General features: G+C 48.6%; 4 protein-coding genes across 4 annotated transcripts; 1 reads left to right on the top strand and 3 right to left on the bottom strand.

Annotated features, from left to right (window-relative positions):
• Positions 1–995: 995 nt before the first annotated feature.
• LOC120958615 (synaptic vesicle glycoprotein 2B-like) lies at positions 996–4979 on the top strand. Its single transcript, XM_040381540.2, has 8 exons — positions 996–2502; positions 2573–2735; positions 2816–3043; positions 3101–3239; positions 3327–3795; positions 3888–4047; positions 4137–4264; positions 4331–4979. Exons 1-8 carry the CDS (start codon positions 2283–2285, stop codon positions 4384–4386), a joined length of 1563 nt encoding a protein of 520 aa, XP_040237474.1. The 5' UTR covers positions 996–2282; the 3' UTR covers positions 4387–4979.
• A 2107-nt stretch (positions 4980–7086) lies between these two features.
• Positions 7087–14111, bottom strand: LOC120959098 (motor neuron and pancreas homeobox protein 1-like). Its single transcript, XM_040382272.2, has 2 exons — positions 12477–14111; positions 7087–7866 (listed from the first exon to the last, which is right to left on the bottom strand). The coding sequence occupies exons 1-2, from the start codon at positions 13267–13269 to the stop codon at positions 7232–7234; spliced, it is 1428 nt and encodes a 475-aa protein (XP_040238206.2). The 5' UTR covers positions 13270–14111; the 3' UTR covers positions 7087–7231.
• A 2416-nt stretch (positions 14112–16527) lies between these two features.
• LOC120957050 (uncharacterized) lies at positions 16528–18426 on the bottom strand. Its single transcript, XM_040379027.2, has 3 exons — positions 18122–18426; positions 17832–18029; positions 16528–17761 (listed from the first exon to the last, which is right to left on the bottom strand). The coding sequence occupies exons 1-3, from the start codon at positions 18424–18426 to the stop codon at positions 16912–16914; spliced, it is 1353 nt and encodes a 450-aa protein (XP_040234961.2). The 3' UTR covers positions 16528–16911.
• Positions 18427–20946: 2520 nt separating this feature from the next.
• Positions 20947–22790, bottom strand: LOC120956592 (zinc finger protein-like 1 homolog). Its single transcript, XM_040378199.2, has 5 exons — positions 22495–22790; positions 22265–22376; positions 22001–22194; positions 21684–21906; positions 20947–21592 (listed from the first exon to the last, which is right to left on the bottom strand). The coding sequence occupies exons 1-5, from the start codon at positions 22594–22596 to the stop codon at positions 21294–21296; spliced, it is 930 nt and encodes a 309-aa protein (XP_040234133.2). The 5' UTR covers positions 22597–22790; the 3' UTR covers positions 20947–21293.
• Between the last annotated feature and the right edge of the window lie 616 nt (positions 22791–23406).

The raw sequence follows: 23406 nt of genomic DNA, 5'->3' as shown, positions 1-23406 counted from the left end.
GTTGTCGCCTGGCGCTCTGGCAGCCTGGTTACTCATCTCCGACTGACCAAATGAGCATCAACCAACAATTGCAAAACGGTTCGAAATCACACTGACTCTGCTCTGTATCGGGAAATTGAGGTATCATTGAAGCGCTTAACCCCTTGACACACGTGGCGCGAACCCCTTGACGCAACAGTCTCAGCGTGCATGTTAAGAGGCGACAGCAAAATATATAATTTCGTTAAATAATTAGACGAACAAATGTGGTTTTGTTGGTCCAACCCGAGCCCCGGTCACACCGTATCCGTATCGGTCGGAGAGCACCAACGACAATGCCACGTTGTTCTAATAATACCCACCACACAATGCAGGTGGCGGACGGAGCAGGGAACGGAAGCATCATTCGCTTGTGTGTGTGTGTATGTGTGTTATGGCGTGCAAGTGGAAAAACACTTGCACTTGCACTTGCTGTGCACGCCCCGGCAACACCGACGGGGCGCTATCGGTAAAGTTCACGCTGGCGGGCGGACACACCATCGTCGCCGACCCGTGCTTGGGGGGGGGGGGGGGCGATCGAAGAAAGTAAAAGGTGGCGTGGCAGCCCGTAAAGGGATGATCGTGATCTTGATCGGTCGGTTGCTGCGACGGCTCTGAGGGTTTAGCAGCGCCGCTGCTGGGCAGAGGAATGTCATCCCACTGGCGTGTTTGTTTTGCTGCTGCAACGACGGCTTCCTGCGAGGGCCGTCTTTCGCCTCTGCCACGCTTTGGCACTGTACTGTCGCACCGCTGTGGTTTAGATGCTTCGGTGAAAGCAAATCACTACCAACACCTCCAACATACGGAGCTTGCCACTTTCTTTGATCCCTTTCCCTGTGACCTCATGGCACCAACTCTCCCCCCTCCCTCTCCCCCCCCCCCCCCCAACCCACAAACACACACACTCTGTCGCATCAAGCATTTATTTTTACAGCTCATTATTTCAAAACCCTTTTCCCGCAGTGGTCAAGTGCGCATTGGACGGCGAACGCCGCGAGCGTACCTATTCTTGGGAACAGTGGGAACGGTTTTTTGGGCGCTAGCCTGACCCGACCGTACTGGTGCTAGCCCTTTGGGGTTGGTCGCCTCCCGTGACAGTTGTGTGCGGCCAGTCGTCCACTGCATGCTGCCGTTCTGCCAACCATTCTGCCCTGTCCGGCAACACGCATGCAGGACGGTTGTAGCCGTGCGTCCCGAGTGAGTGCGTGCCTTACGAAACCGATTGGTTCGAGCCCTGCACAGCCCAAGGGGACGCAGCTGTTGGGTCGTTGTCGCCTAAGGGAAGCGGAGGAGCGTTTAAGCGTGGCACACGTGGTGGCAGGTGCAGGTGGCGGCCTCTGGTTACGTGTCCTTGAGCTCTGCTGCCCCTCATTCGCAAGCAGAAGAGGCGTGAGTTGAATCTAGTAGAATCTGCTGAGATGCTACGGGAAGTGATCGTGTGAGCCTGTCCAATCGTCCATCAAATAAAGGATCTTCTATCAATAGTGCATTCCGTTGTGTGGAACATCAAGTGGACTCTTTGAGTGATCAAGTACAGCGATCCGAGTCGGTTTACATAATATCTGGTCGGAGATAGTTGCGTGTCTGTAACTAGACCTTTGTGTGCCTTCGACTTTGTACCTTTTTTTAAGACTTCTACCGTACTGTATATCTTCACCGGATATTGATGAATGTGACGAAACACTATCAAGACGCTGGTTGTGTAATCGTTCACCGTGCAAGTAATGGTATGGTGAGGAATCAAGGTGCGTGTGGTGATTGGGAGTAGTTTTTTAATAGTGAAAGTTTGAGATGCGCTCAAATCGTGCAGAAAAACGCCTGAAAACTTTGCAGAAATAAACTGGTGTAAAATAATTACTGGTCGCTTGTTCGACAATCTGACGCGATTACGTATACCAATGTTCTATTTCTTTGAGTTAGACTCTAATTTAATCGCCGCCCAGTAGTTTGAGCGGGACGAAGCACATTAGCACTTGTAACCTGCGAAGATATCGCCGATGCTTGGTCGTGACATTTTTCAAACTGCTCACTTTGAGTCGCCGCTTATTGAACTGTGTCTTGATTTGCCTTTACTAAAAACAACTCCTCCCTATTCCCATCCGCCCTCCTGCGCACTTTATAATAGCTGTCTGAGACAGCTCTTCAAACGCATTGTATAATCTCGAGCAACAGGACATCGGCAGGGAAGAATACAACATCGGGTAGTGTTTTGCTTCCTTCTCCGCTTCACCGCCGCTGATGATGTAGAGCGCACCATCCGCACCATGTCTGACATCAACAGCTTCTTTGAGATTGACTACGAACAGGCGTTAACGCTTACCGGGTTTGGCTGGTTTCACTATCGCTTGCTGGCACTATGCGGACTGATCTACGCCAACACGGCGATCGGCATCACCGTGATGTCGTTTGTGCTGCCGTCCGCTACCTGCGACTTTCGCATGACATCGGAGGACAAGGGCTGGCTGACGGCTGCCCCAATGCTAGGTAAGTGGCGGGAATACTTACCGCACACTACCATGACCGCTCACCTTTCGTCGTGCCTTCCATTCCGCAGGTATGGTCGTGGGTTCATACTTCTGGGGCTGTCTGGCTGATACCAAAGGCCGGCGGATAGTGCTGATCGCCGCACTGCTGCTGGACGGTACCGTTGGCCTCTTGTCGACTACCGCACAAATCTTTCCGATATTTATGTTTCTTCGGTTCATCAATGGTTTCGCGTGAGTAGGAATAGCCTTTTTTTGTTACGCCCTTTCACCAGACCACGGTGTTTAACCGTTTGTTTTTTTTCATTGTCCAGCATTACTGGTGCCATGGGCATTTGCTTTCCGTACCTGGGCGAGTTCCAGCCGACAGCGTACCGTGAAAAGATCCTCTGCTGGATGGAGCTTTTCTGGACGCTCGGGATCGTTGTCCTGCCGTGCATTGCCTGGCTGATCATACCGTTGCCGCTGCAGTTCGGGACGGCCGACGGTGGCATCAAGTTCAGCAGCTGGAATCTATTCGTAGCACTCTGTTCCATTCCAAGGTGAGACAACAGTAGATTATAGGTAGTAGCGAACGATAATTCACGCTTACCCTGCAGCCTCCTGCTAGGGCTGTGGCTCTTGTATTTTCCCGAAAGCCCCAAATTCCTGATCGAATGTGGCGAACCCGCCCTGGCGTTAGAGATTCTGAAGGACATTTACCACATTAACACCGGTCGGGATCGTCACGAATGTCCGGTAGGTACAGTGCGGGCGAAGTAGGGCCTTGTAGAACTCCAACATCTTTATCATCAAATCTGTCCCTACTACAACTTTGAACTTCAGATCGGACGCCTTAAGGAATCGGACCGAAGCAACACGATCATGGAAACGCACAACCGCTCGATCCGCACGTTCAACATACACGACCCGAAGCACATGAAGATACTGCTGCCGGAGATCTGGGAGCAGACCAAGGCGCTCTGCAGTGCCGAATTTCGGCGCAACACGGCGCTCGCCTGCATGATCCAGTTCGGCATTACCACCAGCTACTACACGCTGATGATCTGGTTTCCCGAGCTGTTCGGGCGGTTCGAGGAGTACGAGAAGCGGTACCCAAACGCGACCGTGTCTGTCTGCGATGTGTCCTCGATCGTCCTGGAGAACGTCAACGACACGCTGGTGGACGACTTCTGCGGCACCGAGATCGACACGAAGGTGTACTGGCATACGCTGCTGCTCGGCATTGCCTGCATCCCGACCAGCCTGTGGCTACCGCTGTGTGTCCACCGGCTCGGGGCAAAGTTTTTCTTGAGTGAGTACCCATGACTCAGTGCCCCGACCTTTATTGAAAACACACTCTCACCAGATGCACCATTTTTCACCCTCCGATTCCTTCCGTAACAGTATTCAGCTTGCTAGTGGCGGGTCTCGTTACTGTCGGACTTGCGTACGTAGGCAACTCGACGCAGAATCTCATCCTTTCGTGCATTTTCGAAGCACTCACCTCCATGGGGATCAGCACTGTGTACTGCGTAATGGTAGATCTGTTTCCAACCAACCTACGGTGAGTGTGAGCGATACGCTACGTATCTTACTGTGTTTGTATATATTTGTTTTTTTCTACTGACAACATTTCGTATCAAACGCGTTTAGAGTAATGGCGGCTGCATTTTCGCTCACATTTGGTCGTTGTGGAGCGTTGCTGGGAAATCTGATGTTCGGGTTCCTGGTCGATTTGAACTGTCTTGTTCCTATAGTGCTATTTTCGATCATGCTCTTCGGTAAGTAGCGTTTGCAAGCTTCCAACATTTCAATTTTCAACCCCAACCGATCTCTCCACCCAACAGGTAGTGCAATATTGTGCTTTTTTCTTCCCAACACCGGTACTACAGCGCTTCAGTAGTAGCAAGGAACGATTGGACCACAGCGTTATGTTTAGCGTACACTTACAAAGTAACATTAGTTCTCCTACGACTCCCGATAGCACACAACTCCAATTGTATAAACATGCAGTATTTTCAAACTAGTATAAGTCAAACGTTAAATTATCTGCTCGTCTGGTCGAGATGAGGCAGCGAGAAGCCAGCGAGGGTCCACATTTGTAACCAAAGTCCAGCGAAAACAGAATGCTGGTTTAAATAAGGTACATGAAATAAAATGATTAAGAAGTGAGAAAGTGTTTGCGAAATCGAAACAAACGCAAATGTTTCATTATAGTCCACGAACCCGTCAATGCGCGGTCCGACGTGCATTGAAAAAACAAAGCATAAGCACCTTGGGAGGCTCGCCATATTCTAATGTCTTCTAATGGCTATCCGCTACGATTTACAAGAAGATATTCAACTTCTTCTTCTTTTTGGTGTTACAGTTTGAAGTGTTCGAAGTTTTGAAATCCATACAAGATGTGGATGATTCTTGACGACGTACCGCAAAACCGTTTTTACAGCGTTCCACAGAATGCATTGTTACGCAATACGTTATGAGATGATCAGGGCGATTTTGTTTTCCTTAAAACTCGTATATATACTCTGTATAATTGTTTGATCTTACAATAAATTGTGATAACTTTACGTAGTTAAGTATTTTGTCCCTTTGCACAGACTAGTAAGCTAGTAGTAAATCATTAAATTCTAACTGTTCTTATAATTTCTCTTGGCAAAAGGCCAGCGCAACTGCCACGGCATGTTCAGGGCTGCCCACAACATATGATATTAATTCGCGTTGGAAAAAAAATGCAATTATTTCCAGCCAGTAAGTCTCTCGATTCAGATCCATTCATCCATCACATCCATCCAACATTCATTCAATAACACTATTTACCGCAAGAATGTAACAAACCTGTCAATATGGTCAACCAGTGATGGCTAAATTCTCAGAAATGACTCCACGAAAATCGGAAGCAGTTCCGGAATATGGGTGTAACACTGCAAACTCGGATCGGTCGGAGCCGACGGAAGTCGTCCGGGGTTGACACAGCTGTCGGAGCTGTTTGAAGCCGGCTTCGGCTGGCTATGAGTGGTTCCGTCGGGCTGATTTAGTCGGAATCAGAGTTGGAGTATCAATTGCTTGGAAGCGGTTCGAGGCCCCCGTGGGTGGGGTCTGCCAAGTGCTATTTTGATTGATATTGCGATTATAGAGATGGGTTTAATAGTGTAATAGAACTATAACAACACATAGATTTAACATAATTCCTACAAACCCCTTGATAATTACATTGATACAGTCTGTTCCCGAGGAACGCGGTTTTCGACTTAGGCCCGTGTCTGTGCTCCATCGCATGCGATTTTATCGCACGTGCTGTCAAACGCTTTTTCGTATAACATTGCGATTATTTGGATGATTTTAATAATATAACGATTATGAAAAATTAAGTTGAGAATGTTCCTACAAAACACCACGCATTTAGTTTGACAGATAAATTCGGATGCGGCGTCCGACGAAATCAAAAATTTTTGATTCCGTCGTACGACGAAATCGCACATCCGACGTTATCTGTCAAATTCCATATAAAATTTTGACAGGCCTTCCGATAAAATCGCATCCGATGGAGCACAGACACGGGCCTAACCACGAGCTTAAACTATGATTTAACGCATTTCGTGTTATTTATTAACAATTTGGCAGAAAATAAACCGCAATAAAAGAGAGGAAGGAAAAGGATACATCAAAACTGCCCAATTGGGCAAATTAACGACAGCTTATGCACCTTCCTCCAAAGCACACCGCTGCTAATGTTGCACTGTCAATGATGTCGGCGCTAGCAGATGGTACGGTGCCATTAGGGCCGAATGGAAAGTATCCTGTGCATGGGCCAGCGCTGAATGGTGCACTGGCAGTGCGGCTAGCCGGAGCAGCGGAATACTGCCAAGCTGCGGCGGCTGAAACAGCCCACCTGAAACAGCACAACTATGAGAATTCCTGGAAAACTCTGTGATCAAAACCTGGTTACAGAACCGACGCACCGGTACGATTGGGGTTGGAATTTTGAATCGATTGGGATTCGATTGAGATTCCATGGGAATTTGTATTTGATGGCTATTCCAATAGCGATCTAATCGCAGTAGGATTTTTTGGAATCGAGTAGAGAAAAGCGCAAATTGTTTGAATTGCTACTGTAAACAAACTTTTTGATAACATTTTTGTTGGAGTAAAACGTGAAAATTTTAGAGTAAACGTGAAATAAACGCAAAATCCGTTATAATAATAAGAATTAAGTATTTTAACATGTATTTATCGCAACATTATTTCTTACTTGTATCTACCCTTGCCCCTTCCCTCACCGTTGTGCATATCAAAAGGAGATTCTGATTGGGATTCGGAACAGTACAGAGCGAAGGTGAAAGCTATGAAAGCAAGGAAAGGTACACTGCATGTGGCTATCCGCCACCAACTTTTGTTTTGCTGTTTATAAAATGCGTCAGTCGTTTGCCGGCTGCTAAACGGAGTCTTTTAAGATACCTTTTAGTCCGAGAGTTTGAGTTGTTGAGGAATCGTTAAGTTGATTTGTAGTGCTTGGGATTGTTTTAACGGAATACTCAACACTATTCGAGACTGCCAAACTATGAATAAAGATAAACATTACTGCGCTAGAAATTACAATGAAATTGTCGTTTTATTTCCTTATAATCATTTTAATTAAACAAATCCGTTCGTTGATGCATTACACGCCCGCACTTTTAAATCGCTTGAAAGGTCAGCGGTTTAATCTTCACTCTCACAAGCATGTTTTCCTACGACCACTGCGCTCGTCAACCCGAAGCGTCCACCTGCTGCAGGTCCTTTGCTCCGCCAGTCTGTAGCGATGAGACAACGGAGGACGTCGCGAATGGTACAGCCGTGGGAAACGCTGGCACTGCATTCGGCGAGCGGACCGTGTACACCGGTTTGACAACACGCGGTCCATCCTCCAAGGCACACCGCTGCTGATGTTGATGCTGTTGCACTGTCAATGATGTCGGCGGCAGCAGATGGTACGGTGCCATTAGGGCCGACTGGAGCGTACCCTGTGCCAGGGCCAGCGATGACCGGTGCACGGGCAGTGCGGCGAGCCGGGGCAGCGGCTGCAGCTGCCCGTCCAGTGGAATGCTGCCAAGCTGCGGCGGCTGAAACAGCCACTGGGCGATCAGCTGCGCCTGCTGGCGCTGTTCGCGCTTGTTGCGCGAGTCCTGCTGCTTCTTAAACTTGGTGCGCCGGTTCTGGAACCAGGTCTTGATCTGCGTCTCAGTCAGCCCGAGACACTGCGCAAGCTCGAACCGCTTGTTCACGTTCAGGTAGATATTGCGCTGGAACTCGTCCTCGAGCCGCTCGAGCTGCATCGCACTGTACGCCTGGCGCGGTTTTCGCTCCCGATTCTGTTTCCGGTAGCGCTTCACCAGCGTGGTAGCTGCAATAGAGAATGGATGGTAAAACAGGGCTCAGTTGCGTTGGTTCAGCATTTTGTTTGCGCTGCTCGAGGAATGCACGTGTCGGCACGAAAAATCGTTGAAATTGACACACTCGGAGAATACTTGTTAGAATATTGTTGCGGAAAGTCGTGCCGTGCTCTGGATTCGCCGCAGAAGTTGCGCTGCTGTTTGGTCGACATCCAGGAATCGACTAGTTTTGGGTTTCATGAATCTTTCGTTGAGATTCATTCATATGAATCTTCAGTGATGAGTGATTCGAATCTCGAGTCGAATCTTCAAAGATTCATGATTCTCCGAATATTCACCCAAATATTGAATTTGCCCAATCCCATCTACAACTTGCCCGTTGTCGGTTCAACTGCGTGGTACTTTCCAGGAAGTCTCAAAAGCCTGTATAAGCTGGCATGACCACGTAGGTTGTTACGCCAAAAAGAAGAATAATAAAAAGCTCAAGCTTTATGAAGTTTAGAGATTTATGAATCTTTAGAGTTTCATGAATCCGTAGATATTCGTTAATCTTTCTAGATATAAGAAACTTGTGAGATTCAAGAATCTTTTGAGATTAATTAATCTTTCGAGATTCATGTGTGCAGAGCGCACCTAAGCAACGAGTGTGTAACAGGCTACCGAATAAACAGTAAAGAACGTACAAGATTTCGTGCACAAAACTCGACTACTTGAAAACATTTCGTTAGAAACCTCGAAAGCCCTATTCGAACGGGGGTAGTTTAGTTGCAAAGTAAACCTGTTTATTCCCTCTTGGCAATATTCAACTCGCCAATGACTAGAGACATCTCGATTGAAGGAATCGAATATATCTATATATCTTCTTTTCGGGCTAATTAGGCCCAAGTTGTCAAACCCATAGAAGATTTGGTTTTTGAAAGATGACCTGGTGAATGTTTGATCCCAAACCATGAAACTACGTTCATATTGTCGGTTTTTCCGCATTCCGATACTAAGTCAGGTTCTCCGGTAACTTTTGAATGGGGACGGTCAATGTGTTCATGAAACAATGCTGCCATGAACTGCCATCAAAGGAAGATATTAGAATTCTTAGATGTTATACCAACAAATAGAATTTTCTTACTTCCTCACATCCACAGTTCCACACTCTGTTACGGTACAGAAAGGTTGAACTCCCATATACTTCAACCAACATAAGTGCTGTGTCATTATCAAAATAAAGCATCAAATTATCTTCAATAGTAGAATCTTGATCGATATTACTCATCCAATTTAGGTTCGTCGAGTATATATATATGAGTATATATTTAAATTTTTGCATATATAAACAAAACAGATACGTTCACCCCCGAGGACGCTTTTTGTCGGAGTACAAACGGATGGAGAAGATCCACGCAAACGCAGCACCGCAGATTAAACAGTTCCTGCCGAGACGGTTGTTGGTTTAACAATTATCTGTGTACGCTTCATAATCATACGCCCATTGATCGGTTCGGAGCTTGTACAGGCCAAACAGGCAGGCTCTGGTCTGGAGACACAGCTAGAACGGTCCTGCGCGCGCGCGCACGCCCTGGACACAGACCTTTAATCGTGATCCACCGTCCAGCCATAAAATGACGAGGTTATGAAGTTAACAACCCGGTACACAGAAGGGCACTGGTGTGATTTTTACCACTTACGACATTCCAATACGGGCCCATGTCCCGCTGGATGGCTTTGTCGTGACAATATACCACGGACTCCGGACAAGGCCACGATGGGAACGCGTCGAACAGGAACCTGGACCAGGAGGACACGGTGTGTGTTGCAGACTGTGAGAAGCATCGGTAGGGTGAGTGTCGATGACCATGGTACTTATGGTGTGCATGTGTGTGCCTGTGTTTGTGTGTGTGTGTGGAGTTCAAACAGCAGTGCGTACCAACCGGTGTAGAAAAGCAACCGTAATTAACACCTTATAAAATTCCACACTGTTCAATGAGCCGGGAAACAAACAAGCAAACGGCAGTGAAATGGCTTCGGGGAGTCCTGCTGCACCGGGCGACGGGAACCGACACCGACAGTGTACACAGATACACTTTACCTGGTGCTGATGCTTTCACCCACCAAAATCCATGGTTGGACATGTGCGACTTTCTGCTGATGCGTCCGATGGACCGATGCGGAGTCTCGTTTGCACGAAGGCTACCACTACCAGGCCGGTTCTGGTGGGCTGGGGAAGAGAAAATGGGAAGGGAGGGCAACAGGCAGCGCGGTTCACAATGCTACGATATCATTAAACAGTTTTCAAAAATCCGTTGTTTGACATTAAGTTATCGCCGTCCCGCTCCCCTACAGTAACGCACGCGAGACGCCCGCACGAACCTCCAGTCGATCGATGCCAGGCCCCTGGGGGCAACGAAGACACCACACTGTTTGTCCGCAAAAGAGGCTGTCGGCATTTTGGGGTCTGCTCGTTTGCGGCGACGTCTTATTCTGCTCATGCACCGTCGATTAGAACGTTTCGGCATAGGCCCATCGGAGAGGAGGGGGACGCTAACGAGCTAGACAAATAGTGCGCACATTGTGGCACATTGATGATTATTCGGTTTTTATCACATTGCGAGTGAGAGGATAGGTTGCTGTTGTTTTTTTGGTTGTGTGTACGTGTCATATTGGACACAGCGGCATTGTGCTACGGTCCCCTAATTGGTCTACGCAGTGTCCGTAGGCGATAGATTCGAGAGATTTGGGAAAACGGTTAGCGGCGAGCTGCTATTGGCATAGGACGCGAGGGTCGTGTGTGTGTGTGTGTGTGTGTGAGGTGGAGCGAGGAGTGGAACGAAGTGCTCATAATCGATTTTTGGTGGTGAGCAACAATCACCATTACTTGAGTCAATAGACACGGCAGTCAAGGGGAAGAAGGAGGAAGGGAGGAGGTGTTAGTAGATAATGAATGTGATAATAGAGGTGGACAGATTACACGATCGCTTACTAAAAGAAGCTGTCACGCCTGGGTAAACAGTTGCTGGTGGGAGGGGTTTGGTTTTCAGCATCACAAACGGTCCGAACGAAATGAACGAAAACCATAGTAGTCTTTTCGAACAACAGCTGCCAACGGCAAGCCAAAGCCAGCTCAAAATGGCGACCTGACACGTGTTACTAAATTTTCGGTACAGTCGGCGGAAGGAACCATTATATGGTTTATGGCTGGTGGTTTGATCCGTTGGCAAACGAGTCGTGAGCAAGAAGTTTGGCTTGTTAGCGCCATAGTTACATGTTGGAACCCAAAACGTGCTCCAATCATTATCGTACAATTTGAGCAGAATTTGGTACGTCTCGTTAACAACATGGCCGGTTCTGTTGGGGAGCGCTTGCGCTTCTGCGCTGCTGCTGCTTCTGCGACAAATTGGAACCAAGGTCCCTACCGTAGTCAAAATACTGAGTGAGAACGCATGTTGCTGCTTGTTTGCCACGCTTGATTTGATTATCTGCATTGGTTGGCACTCTGACTGGCATTGGACTATTCTGGCCTCCCTATCAATCAATATTCTATAGCAGGCGTCTCCAAACATTTCAGCTCACGGGCCACATTGCTTTTTAAAATAACTATGTTAAGGGCCATTGGACGCTACCTTCAACTGATTAGTGAACGTTTAAATCTCGGTTTTATAACAAAATACTAACGAGACTTGTACAGCTTCGTACTACTAAAGCTTGATTGTTGTCTAATAAAAAAAATCAAAATAATATAATATTTATTTTAAACATTTACAAGGTCATCGTAGACCGCATTATAAGCTCTCGAGGGTCACATGCCGCAGTTTAGAGACGCCTGTTCTATAGCAAGGATGAGCAACCATTTCGTGCGGCTTCACAAAAGCACGTTTTTTATCGCAACGTTAGCCAACTATCACTCAGACGAAAGATACTTCAGCTCACCAATAATCAAGCCGCCGGTACAATAAGCCACCGTTTTTTCCTCTTTGGGACTCAAAGTATCTTTCCATGTGCAGGACTCAGTTTGCCTTACAAATTTTGCACTGTTACTGCCTAACGGGCTTTTGCGAAAGCCGCATGCAAAACTTTATATAAAATAATGGGACATTAGATACAGTGTTACTGTGCTACTTGCCGCTTACGTTGCTTATTAGGATCCTGGCAGTAAACTCTGTCACAATGTGTTGCAGAGTTGGGGACCTAGCAGCAAGATCTCGTCACAAAAACGAAAACTCAAACAACAATCCCTGTTTCCTGTTACTGTCGTGCTTCATAAAGTTTTTGTGCAAATACCTTAGAAACGAATCATAGGTGTTCTTCAGACCCAGGTCATCTCAACGGTTGTTATGGGATTGTAAGGCTGCTCAAGAAGAGCTGGTGAATGTTTGTTCCAAGGTATGATGTTTTTAGATGTTTCTCCCTACCGTTCTCTGGTACTAAATCTAGTACTTCGATCACTTTTTACCGGGGACGGTAAATGTGTTCATAACAAAAAAGGCTGCATGAACTGCAATAAGATTCCTATTGACAACTCTTCTACATCCCCGACCACATCCCATTGGCATTCCAGCGAGCTTAAAGCTACTGTGTACGCCAACTGTATACCTATACAATCCATTTTGATTGAGAAAACAAGACGCCTTACCCTGCAAATGAAGGTACGGATCGCTGCCGAAGTCCAGCTTGCTGGCGAGGCTTGGTTTGTGTGCGGGACGCTCCGGCAGAAACTGGGGTACGCCGGTCCCCAGTTCCGGGTGCCATTGGCCGTACCCGGCCAGGTCTGCACCGTCTCCACTGCCACCGCCGCCACCGGACAGCACCATCTTGCGCTGGAAGCGGTTCAGATTCACCTCCACCGTTCGGCCCTCCGGCCAGGCAATGTACACCGCGTTGACCAGCTTCCGGCCGGGCTGCATTGATTGATGGTGCCGCGGTGCCGCCGCTTGATTGTAGACGATTGAGCTGAGCGAGGAGTTGAGCGGTTTCGGTTCCTGCGGCTCCTCTGCGTCGTCCTCCTCCTCCTCCGGCAGCGGTGACCCGATCGGGGACAGGGTGGCCGCTAGCGATGCGGACGCACCGCACCAGTCCCGCTCGCTGGCGATCGAGACCGCACCGCCGGACGGAGGCGTCGAGCAGTGGCTGGCCGGTGGTGTGCCCGTGGAAAGCGTGCGCTTATCGCGCGAATGTCGTGGATGCTCCGCCGGCCCAAAGCCGAGCAACCGTTCGATGTAGAAGCTGGGCAGGGATTTCGGGTGGCCGGCCGGGGACATATCGATGCAGTAGCCGTCGGGATATTGGCTGGCTGGTGGGCTGGCATCGGACACTGCCGCCGGCACCCAGGCACCCTGGCGACGGCATTTCTTCGTCTGTGGATGCCCTTCTGCATGGTCGGAGTCGGAGTTGGGTGAGTTGGCGAGGACGGCTTTGTTGCTACTCATTTCAATTATTGCACACACACACACAAAAACAGCAGTTCTCGGACCTTGGAATCCTCGGACGAACACCTCACAGTTTCATCAGTTGAGAACTATTGCTTGCCTAAAGGCATAACTTCACGTGCTCGTCTATTGCTAACATTTCACAACTGGACTCTGTACACAAATGCCAAAAAAAAAACACCATCAACACACCCACAGAAAGCACACAAACACTAGATCCTCCCGGCGATTACTAACAATCGGCAAACAGTCACCTAAAACGGTCCAAACACGCGCTTTGCATAAGTGAACTCCAAAACAGCGCGCTAATGATGCATCCAGCGCCCGCGGGCGAACATTATCGGATAATTACTGCTCTGCTCGGCAACCGTTCGTCACTGGACTGCCGGACCGTGAACGGCATGAGCACGGCTCGAGCTCATCGGCTCACCCCACGCGTCAGTGGTTTTGTTTGCCATGGTGGTGGTGGCGTGGAGCCGAAGACACTTGAAATCTCCCCGCACACCGGCAGGTGAGAAAATCGCATCCGCCCAAGAAGACGGTGTAAACACGGTAACACACCGGTGCGAACGAGACGGCGCAAACGATGCGACCCAGGGCGTGAAAGAGAGACGGCCACAATACGGAAGAAAGGAGCATACAAAAAAAAAAACACACACACACACACAACCCACTGAAGAAGCGAACCCGCCGTAGCCAGTGATCTCTTTCGCCAGTGGACGGTTGTGCAGCCTCTCGCAGGGCGCCAGAGAACACCAATCGCAGCACGATTCATTCATCATCCATGCACCCTCCCCCATCTGCTTACAGTGTTTTTTTGTTGTATTTTTCACCCTTCCATCCTTTTCATACACCCCCCCCCCCCCCCCCCCCCGAAACTCAAAGCCCGAAAACGATGGTCTGCACGGCCCACTGGGCGCCCGCTTGTGTGTGTGTGTGTGGGTGCTATTGCGCGATGAAAAGGATAAAAACCCGCCGCGAAACCTTTTTTTTCGCCGCGGCGAGCAGGGCACGCGATATCGTTGGCTTTCCTTTCCTGCTGCTTTCTGGCTGTGTTATGGCGCATTTGATGAATCCTTGCATCCGTCGGATGAGAGGCAGGACATGCTGCCGGTGCTTTTAACGCGTGTCGAGTGGAGGCGGTGCTGCCACACGCAAGTGCGCCTCCATTTGTGCCTTTGTTGTGCGGTCGGGCAGAGCCGCAGGCAGGCGAAGGCCCACTCTTGCCTGGGATGGGACGTTGAACGATGGCTGTCCACGTCCAGATCTGCCCCAGGTTTATCGATGGTTTCACCGGTCAGAAATTCTCTGCACGCCGGTAAAGCATCACCAATGCGGTCTCCTCGACCAGCCCGGGCCAAACTATTACGTAAACAGCTTCACCCCCGCAGCCAGGCATTAAGATCCCTTTGCTGCCATTACGCGCCATGAGTATTTAACAGTTGCGATAACAAAGTGTTTTCCCCTCCCCACACCTCCCCCGCCGTTCTAATTCACCCACCGGCCAACCAAGTCCCACTCGCGTGAGTCCGTGAGAAAAGCGGCACCGTGAAAATCGGTCGACTCACGGTTCATAAATTTTCCCCCTACTAAGGCCAAAGCTGGCATAACTGGTGCCAGAAACCTGGGGGACGGGAAAGGGGGCGGGCGGTCGTTTTTACTTTGCTTTTCGATACGCCCGCCGAGGTGAAAATGTATTTGATTTATCCAATTTAGGTAAGCACGCAAGCTACGAATCTCACGAACCACCAAGGAAGCAAGGAGAAAAACACCGCGGTGAAAGAAAAATGGATTCTGTCACAAGGTGCAGATTGATTACGGTTACTTACTTGAGAGAGAAAGAGAGAATCCCCGGGAAAGGATAGGGCAAGGGTGGCAGGGGGAAGCTTTTGTGGGAACGAACAAGCGATGCAGCCCTAATTGATGTTTACTAAGTGATCGTTTTCCATCCGCCACCCGCTTTGTTCCGAGTTGCTTCTTCCCTCTCGTGCAGCTATGCGGTAGTACATCGTAAATCAGGGTTCATCTCCAGGCTAATATTCTACCCAGCCATGCCAGCACGAACCGTACCGCCTGTGTCTATCCTGGATGTTGGCGGTGCTGGTTTTTATTGTGAAATAATCGCTTAATAGTCGGGATGTGTGTGTGTGTGAGGTTCGTCGCCTATGACCGGCTTAACCCTGCGGTGGCGCACCAGGCGCTGAAACACTTTGTAGATGTCTAACTGTTGAATACGACATCCAGTAACAACCAGAGTTATGGGACAGTTTTATCGATTGTGGCACTAAATATTTACCAATATATCAAGACTACTATAAATTCGTGAATCTTGGAAGGCTCATTGTGACAATTTCATGGTCAAAGCATTGAGAGACGTGCTAGCCAGCCTGGAGCTTGATCTCCATTGACTGGCGCGGACAGTAACCCGAAGCATAAATGTTTAGGCTATACAGTAAGTGTGATCAAACCTCCAATGTCAGTGTTTCTTAGCTCTTTTTTTACAGATGTCGTATTAGAAGTTGCTCACAAGTGAACTAACGGCGTTCGTCGTCTATCAGCTTCGTTTGACATTGGACTCAATACCCGATTATATGAATCATTCCCATTGCTTTTAATACATGAGAAATAAATTGATGAGGTACTTCCGAAAGCATCCCCGGAAGTCGTCGATGTTATTCTTCAGGACATTCCGGATTCATTTCGGGATCTTCATCGTTACAAATACAAATCAAAGCTTCTTTTCAATCCGTACCTTTCTTGCTTAACGATTCACGTGGTCCAATGGGTTCAAAAACGGGTTTCTAAGCTAATTCTACTTATGCAGCCCGCGAAGAATCCAACAGGAATTTCCGATGTGTCTGTCCAAAAAGATTGCCATTAGAGTCCACTTCCCGTACACGCGTGCATGGATCCAACAATGAAGAGGCAGGACTTCTCCTACTGAAACTCAAATTTATTGCTACTCTTTCAGATGTATCTCACTGCTTCCTGCTTAGATCTCAGGCGTCCACATGCGGATCGTGAGTTTCTTCTATGCAGCCCACGGAATAGTTTTGAAATCTTTTATAATGACGGACGAAACACTCTATTTTGTCTTTTCAATATGAAAGATTCTCTAAGGGGAACATTTTCTATGATGAATTTTTGAATGACAGTTCACAGTTCACGGTTTTTTTCATGGTTAAATGAGGTCATATATGTATGTTCTTCGATGGGAAAATGCCTGCTTGTGGAAGGATAAACCGTTTTGCTTTTTTTTTATTCGGACTTTGTCACTGTCTTACAACCGTATCTGCCACACTTGATGTTCTTTATACGTGCCGGAGTTACAATATAAATTATTTATGCAATACAAAAAAAAAAAAACTATAGATTGCTTTTATGGTACAATCTTGACTGCGCCACGCTTCCTCCCTAGGATGGTTTGGATTTTTTCCCACCACCACATGGGTACAGTTCCGCGCACTTCCCATTGCCAAGCCCTATCATCGCCGCACTCATGCACTTCAGCGCGAACGATGGGTTGTTGCGTGAAGGATGCTTGTACCGAGCCAGCCAGGATACGCCGAAGCTGCGAAAACCAAATAAAAACATGGCAAGCAGGTAACGGTGTCATGTCTCGCCAAACCCGAAATCCGCTACTTACCTCCAAACGCTTACCCAATACCCCGGGATGCCGGTGAGGGTGCGCGAGAACCGGTTCGCCCTGCACAGGCACGCCTGCAGGCAGCGGTCCGGTTCCGGCCCGCCGCTCCCAATCGCATCGATCGAGTCCAGCACATACCGGGCCAGCTGGTTCAGTTCGCGGGTCCGCACCGACCCGTCCACGGTGAGCGAGCGCGCAAAGCGACGGCCCTCGTCCTCCTCCACCTCGACCTCGGGCGTGGTCGGCAGTATCATCATGCTGGAGTCGCTTTTCGTCATCGTGATGCACATGATGACCTGCAGTATGAACATGCCGAACGACAGGTAGGCGAGCGTGGTCAGCGCAATGTCGAACAGATCCTTCAGCCCGAGCAGGCTGCTGCTCTTGTCGAGCGTTTTCTCCTCGTACTCGACGATCGGCGCGTGGTGATGGTGATGGTAGCCGTAATCCCCGCGGGACGCTTCGTACCCGCCACCGCCGTCCGCCTCGCCCTGCAGCAGTCCTCGCTGGTACTTGGAGTGTCGGAGCTGTAGATCTTGCGAACCGTACTGGTGTTGGTGATGATGCTGCTGCTGCTGCTGCTGCTGCTGACCGTAACGTTCGTAGTTTCCTGCGCCGCCGGGCGCTACTCCGCCAACCTGATCCGGCTGCATGGCGTACCCGGTAATGATGCCCTCGTCAAAGTACTCCTCCTGGCTGAGGCGCGAGTTCGAGGCTGGCTGGCTCGCGGACTCCGACACCCGGTTGATGGTGGTGGAGGCCGCCTGGTGCAGATTGCGGCTAACCGTATCGTTAGCCTTCCGCATCGAGAGGAAGTTTTCGTAGATGTCGTCCAGCGTGGATGTTCTGGGAGCGATAGAAAGACAATTAGCGTGATTGATTGGGCGGATTGTACGTGAAGGACCAGGTGCCGTACTTGGTAAGCCACTCTTTGTAGCCGGACGAGCCGGGATCGTACAGCATACCGTCGGTCGGGTCTTGGCTCATTACCAGCGCGGAACTGTTGGGCATCTGGGCCGCGCTCATGCGCTTGAACAGTTGCGATTGCGCCGGGACCACGTTGATGATGCGCTTGGCCAGGAAGCCCTTGCAGCGGTACAGATTGATCATGGTACTGGAACCGGGTGAAGGAGAGGCGGATTAAGCAGAATAGTGGTGCAGTGCAAACTTTACAAAACATCTGCAAACTGTGTAACCAACACCCACCGATGAAATTCGAGCGTGGAAAGCGCACTGCTGTAGCTGGCATCACTACCGAGCTCCTTCAGCGGCAGTTCGGCCGACGGTTCGGTACGACCTTCGGCCTCCCTACCCAGCGCACAGCTTTCCCGCGAGCTCGGATCACACCCACCACCGTCCAGCATTAGGTACGTGATGGGCATCAGCTGCTCGTTCAGGATACCGTCGGCCGATATCATCAAATCCGTTTCCGAGCCGATGTCATCGCCAGTGGCCAACAAAGCACCAAACCCTACCATCACGAACACCGTCAACGCACTGCCGAAGAACATCTTTCGTCCACTGGCGCTGGCTTACAACTGGATCTCGACTGCCATGCGGTCGTCACACAGGAAGTCTCTTAGGTTCTACGGCTTGAATTATGTCGCCCACGAGTCGCTTTTCTCGCGTTTTGTGCGGATGCACATGTGCATCGATGCATTAGTTTGGAACCACAGCCCATCGTGTCAGCCGTTTGCGGCTGGATGATTCTGGACACTTCTTTCCGGGTTTGCTTCCACGGTCCCGTTTGCCCCAAATTGAGCATGGCAAAAGTGTAAATAATTGCTCCAAGTACAGCTCTTCTGGGCACATTTACTTGCGCTGGGCTGTAATAAGAGGGCCCTGCATTGCATGCTTCTGCCGTTTTTTTTTCAACAATGAAAAATAGCATAAAGCACTAGCTTCAAACTGCATCCCGAATGTTTGTTACTCATCGAGTGCTGAATATACCCGTTATGTTAGGCAACAGCTCAAACGTAATATCTAATAGTACAGTAAAACATTCCAAAGAGCCCGCCCTCGTGAAATGGCCAGGTCAAAATTATACTATTTTGCAATAATTACAACTGGTAATTGTTGAATTATTAGTTATGACTAATATTCCCTTTAAATAAAAAATAACAAGTTCGAATTACTTTGCCTTCAATAGACTCGACCAAATTGCACTCTTCATATCATTTATTTTTTTTTTTTATTTGGTCAAGTTTTGGCAAAATTAAAACAACCGAGATCCGCACAACTGAGGTCTTGGCCATGGTTAGTAAATTAAAAAAAAAATCAAAAGTCACGACTAAAAATAAGAATGACTGCTTACGTTTTTAAACCTATTAATCTCGGTAACGTTACGATAACGCACAACCGTGGTATACATAATGATGCCGAAATCCGTTTAAGAGTGAAATCAATAGAATTTATTGATTATTGGTTAAGCCTATTGTGTGCAATAGCGAACTTTTAACTGATATATCAGTAAAGTGTGCTAAAACCGGGTGGTTTCGGGAAGTATGTTATCATGCCCCTCAAGGCGACCTACGACACCATGGACTGGAACGAGCTATGGAACATTATGCAGCAGTACCACTTCTCTGGGAAGATGATCTAGGGCTGTTAGAGGCCATCATGAAAGGGGTGAGAGTGTCCAACTTGTTGTAGGGATTGTTCGAATACCACAGGGGTCTGAGACAAGCTGACGGACTCTCCTGTCTGCTCGTCAACATCACCCTGGAAGGTGTCATTCGAAGCGTGGGGTTAGACAACGACATCGGTGGCACGATCCTCAACCGGTCTCTCCAATTTCTTAGCTTCGCGGATGGCATCGACATCATCAGGACAACAGCGACCAAGCAAGGATTGGATTGAGAATCAATGCGACGAAGTACCTCAGACCATCTGGGCAGCATTGTATTAGTTGACGGCGACAAGCTCGAGGTAGTAAAGGAGTTCTGATATCTCGGAACGGTCGTTACTTCGGACAACGACATCAGCAGTGAAATCCGGAAATGCATTGTGCAGGGGAATCGTGCAAAATATGGGCTTCACCGACTGCTGAGATCCAGGAGACTGCAAGCCCGCACGAAATGTGAGATCGCACATTGATTCGCCCGGCGGTCCTCTACGGAAACGAGTCTTGGACTATCCGCGCGGGGGACCTGTCGGAGATCGGGTATCTACATGAATTAGAGGCTGCAGCCAGGGACCGAGCATCCTGGAGAATGATTCATAAGTACCGAAAAATTCATGAATCTCAAAAGATTGATATATCTCGAAAGGTTCACGAATCTGTAGAGTTTTATGAATCTAAAGGGATTAATAAATCTTCAAAGATTTATAGAGTTTGAGTTTCTTATTATTCTTCTTTTTGGCGTCACAACCTACGTGGCCATGACAGCCTATGCAGACTTTCGAGACACTTTGGCAAGTACCACGTAGCCGGATGGTTTGTTTTGCTACGGGAAAACAGTCCATGCGAGGCTTGTATCCTTGGTAATGTATCCGTGGAGATTCGATTGGAAATCCAAATCATTCATCGCTGAAGATTCATATGAGTCAATCTCAACGAAAGATTCATGTAACTCAACACAACTGCTGAGAAACAGTAGGGCTGATGAAAGGTGTAAGGTCGTATGCAGTATTTGATTTATCGTTATTTTGTTTTTTCGTATAGTTTTTTGACTTACGGTTCCCCAAACACATGTTTAAGCACATCTTTTAAATGTTTTAACGTTTAAATAAATTATCAAAACCAATATCGACATAATTTGATAAGCCAAAAAGACAAGGACAGCTGATGAAAAACGTTTAGCACCTTCCATACAAGGTATCTTTTGTCGCTAATTTTATCAAACGTAATATCAATGCAAAGTATTTTCATTGCAGCACCCATATAACCATCAGACAATTAAGTAGATGTAACTGTTTTTTTTATGTTTAATAGTAAGAATGATCGTTTTCAGCAAAATTGAATTACGACTCGAACACACACGAAATTCGCTCGTAATTGAATTATCTTAAATACACAGCGCGATTTGCAGTTTAATTTGAAATTGTTAATAGATAATGTATTTTTATAATTGAAAACAATTAAAATATTAATATATAGTGATACAGCTCAACCTTTCCTGCCCGCCCACTCGACATGCTGTCGTTCGTCTCTCTATACATACACACACACGCACCAACATATATCGTTCTCTTTCTCACCGGAGCGTACCCACACACACACACACACACACACAGTCAAACACATCCATACACACGCATGCACACATACATCACATTTGGGAGCAGAGAATGTTTCGTTTTTTTCTTTCGTTTTGCTAATCCGACGGTTACACCTTCAATCAAAAGGAGGCCGCTGGCCGAGTTACCCCGCTCGCCGTCACTCTTCCGCGTGCGGCAGGTTACGGTTCGGCACGAAGCCGCCGAGCTCCCGGTCGCCCTGGTCGTCCCCTCGGCTGATCGTGGCCATCACGTACACGATGCAGACGAACCCGAGCAGCCCGGTGCCGACCAGGAACCAGGTCTTGCGCCAAACGGGCCGGGCGGACGGTGCGTACAGCCGGCGGGACCAGCGCGAGAAGATTTCCTTCGGCGTGCGCCGCTTGTACTTGTTGTCGTCCCGGTCGGACCCACCGATCGGTGGCTCCCGGGCGAGCAGTGTCGTCCGGCGGCTGTTTGCTGTGTGCGAGAACGTTGTAAAGAAGGTGTAAAAGAGCTTTTGGATCAACCACGGTTGGGTTGTACCGCGTGTGTGTGTGTGTGTGCTTACCGATATTGACGTACGGGTCGAGATTTAGCACCGAATGAGGCGTTTCGGGCCGTTCCTTGCTCGACGCCAGGTTGCCCCCGTTGCCCCCGATTGCACGCCCGCCAGCCAGCCCGTCGCTGTAGCCTGTCATGGTGCCGGCACCGTTCTGGCCCACCATCAGCTCGCCGGCGGAACTGGAGGACACCTTTGTGTAGCCGGCGGTGTCGTGCTTCTCATCCAAAATCTAAAAAAAAAAAACAGTGCAAAAATGGCGCAAGTGTAAATCGCTCATGATGATGGTCAAAAAAGCAGCCGCCCTGAACGTATTGAATATTTACCAACGGTAAGCCTAGCTCGTTCCGGCCCCAGTTCACCTGCCCGAGCCGGACACGCAGCACGTCCGCGACCGGCGACACCAGATTGCTGGGCGGAAACATGGGCTCGCTGCAGATCGGGCAGGTATGGCCGCCGGGTGCCGTGTTTGCGGGCAGCAGTTGCTGTCTCGCATTCAGACACTTCCAGTGAAAGACATCTGCAAAGACAAAAAAAGCGGGGTAAGGGGTTAGTCGGCCAACACAGGTGAACACAGTGCCACTACGTACGGTAACAGATGAGCCGCACACAGTCGTCGCTTTCACGGGGACTGCCGCAAAGGGTGCAGTTGGAGTCGAAATCGCTATCCTTCAGCCACTGGATGTATGACTGCACTGTGCACTGTGTGGGAGAGGTGGAAACAAGACAATAAAAGCGGGTTTAGCGCAACTGTACGGGGTCGGTCCCTTCGCTCTCCCGGCACACGGAGCTGTGTCCCTACCGGACGCGCAATGTTTACCTTCGTGTGGTTCACCACCATACAGTTTTCGCAAACGTTCACCCGATGCTCGAAGCAGAACTGCGTCGTCACCTGCCGCTTGGGACACTTGCACAGACCCATCGCCTTCGCTGGTTTGTGTGTTCGCTGCCGGCCGGCCGTTTGTTTTCCCCTTGCAAATGCACTGCTTTCGCTCGATTTTCGCGCGACGCTGCTATCGGCAGTGTATCGGCCACGTCTCGTGCAGTTTCTTCTACGGATTCGGTCGCGAGCACCCACCCCGCACGATGACAGCCCGATTGCATCAAAACCGAAGTGACAGCGTTTGACAGGCAGGCTAAACCACAACAAAACTGACAGCTGCTATAGAGTGGCGGCTCGCATTGCAAATTGGAGTTGTTGAAGAATTTTTACTCAATAAAAGAAACAATTTTCGTTAATTTTGCAACATGCATTTGTCCTGAAACAGTTAAAAATGAAACCGGATCATGGGAAAAGGAAACACTTTGTATTGGCGGTTGGTTTTAGTTTGACATTTGGTCGGTGGAACCGCTTGTGGGCAGTTCACATAACGTTTATATCGCGTCTCTGTAGGGTTGATGCATTTTTATGGCATTTAAATTTAAAAAAAGAACAATAAACATACGAGTCCAACCCTGTCACTGGCAAACGAAGAAAAAATGTAATTCCACAGAACCGGGCTACCCGGGTGCCCATCATTCTTTGATGGATATATGGATAAAAAAAATGTTTTCATATCATAAAAGCTATAAGGATTTCATTGAACAAATTACACATTTTAAAGAAAGAAAGAACATTAATGGAATTCCACGAACACAGATGCAATTTTCGTATATTTTGTGGTATTAGCCGAATGAAACCCTCCTAGCCGCGTTTGAGCGGAAGATGCTGAAGAAGATGAAGATGGAAAGA

The sequence above is a fragment of the Anopheles coluzzii genome, chromosome X (genome assembly GCF_943734685.1).
Source record: "Anopheles coluzzii chromosome X, AcolN3, whole genome shotgun sequence".
Lineage (NCBI taxonomy): Eukaryota > Metazoa > Arthropoda > Insecta > Diptera > Culicidae > Anopheles > Anopheles coluzzii.
The sequence above is the reverse complement of the archived record's forward strand: the minus strand, read 5'-3'. Positions and strand labels throughout refer to the sequence as shown.

Coding starts and splice junctions, on each gene's coding strand:
- LOC120958615 (XM_040381540.2), top strand. CDS start 2,283: ATGTCTGACATCAACAGCTTCTTTGAGATTGACTACGAACAGGCGTTA. Junction 3,044..3,100: donor GCACTCTGTTCCATTCCAAG/GTGAGACAACAG, acceptor CTTACCCTGCAG/CCTCCTGCTAGGGCTGTGGC. Junction 3,796..3,887: donor CGGGGCAAAGTTTTTCTTGA/GTGAGTACCCAT, acceptor CTTCCGTAACAG/TATTCAGCTTGCTAGTGGCG.
- LOC120959098 (XM_040382272.2), bottom strand. CDS start 13,269: ATGAGTAGCAACAAAGCCGTCCTCGCCAACTCACCCAACTCCGACTCC. Junction 7,867..12,476: donor TCCGTACCTTCATTTGCAGG/GTAAGGCGTCTT, acceptor TCTCTATTGCAG/CTACCACGCTGGTGAAGCGC.
- LOC120957050 (XM_040379027.2), bottom strand. CDS start 18,426: ATGTTCTTCGGCAGTGCGTTGACGGTGTTCGTGATGGTAGGGTTTGGT. Junction 18,030..18,121: donor TCCACGCTCGAATTTCATCG/GTGGGTGTTGGT, acceptor ACCCGGTTCCAG/TACCATGATCAATCTGTACC. Junction 17,762..17,831: donor TACAAAGAGTGGCTTACCAA/GTACGGCACCTG, acceptor TATCGCTCCCAG/AACATCCACGCTGGACGACA.
- LOC120956592 (XM_040378199.2), bottom strand. CDS start 22,596: ATGGGTCTGTGCAAGTGTCCCAAGCGGCAGGTGACGACGCAGTTCTGC. Junction 21,907..22,000: donor ACGAGCTAGGCTTACCGTTG/GTAAATATTCAA, acceptor TTTTTTTTTTAG/ATTTTGGATGAGAAGCACGA. Junction 21,593..21,683: donor CGACCCGTACGTCAATATCG/GTAAGCACACAC, acceptor TCTCGCACACAG/CAAACAGCCGCCGGACGACA.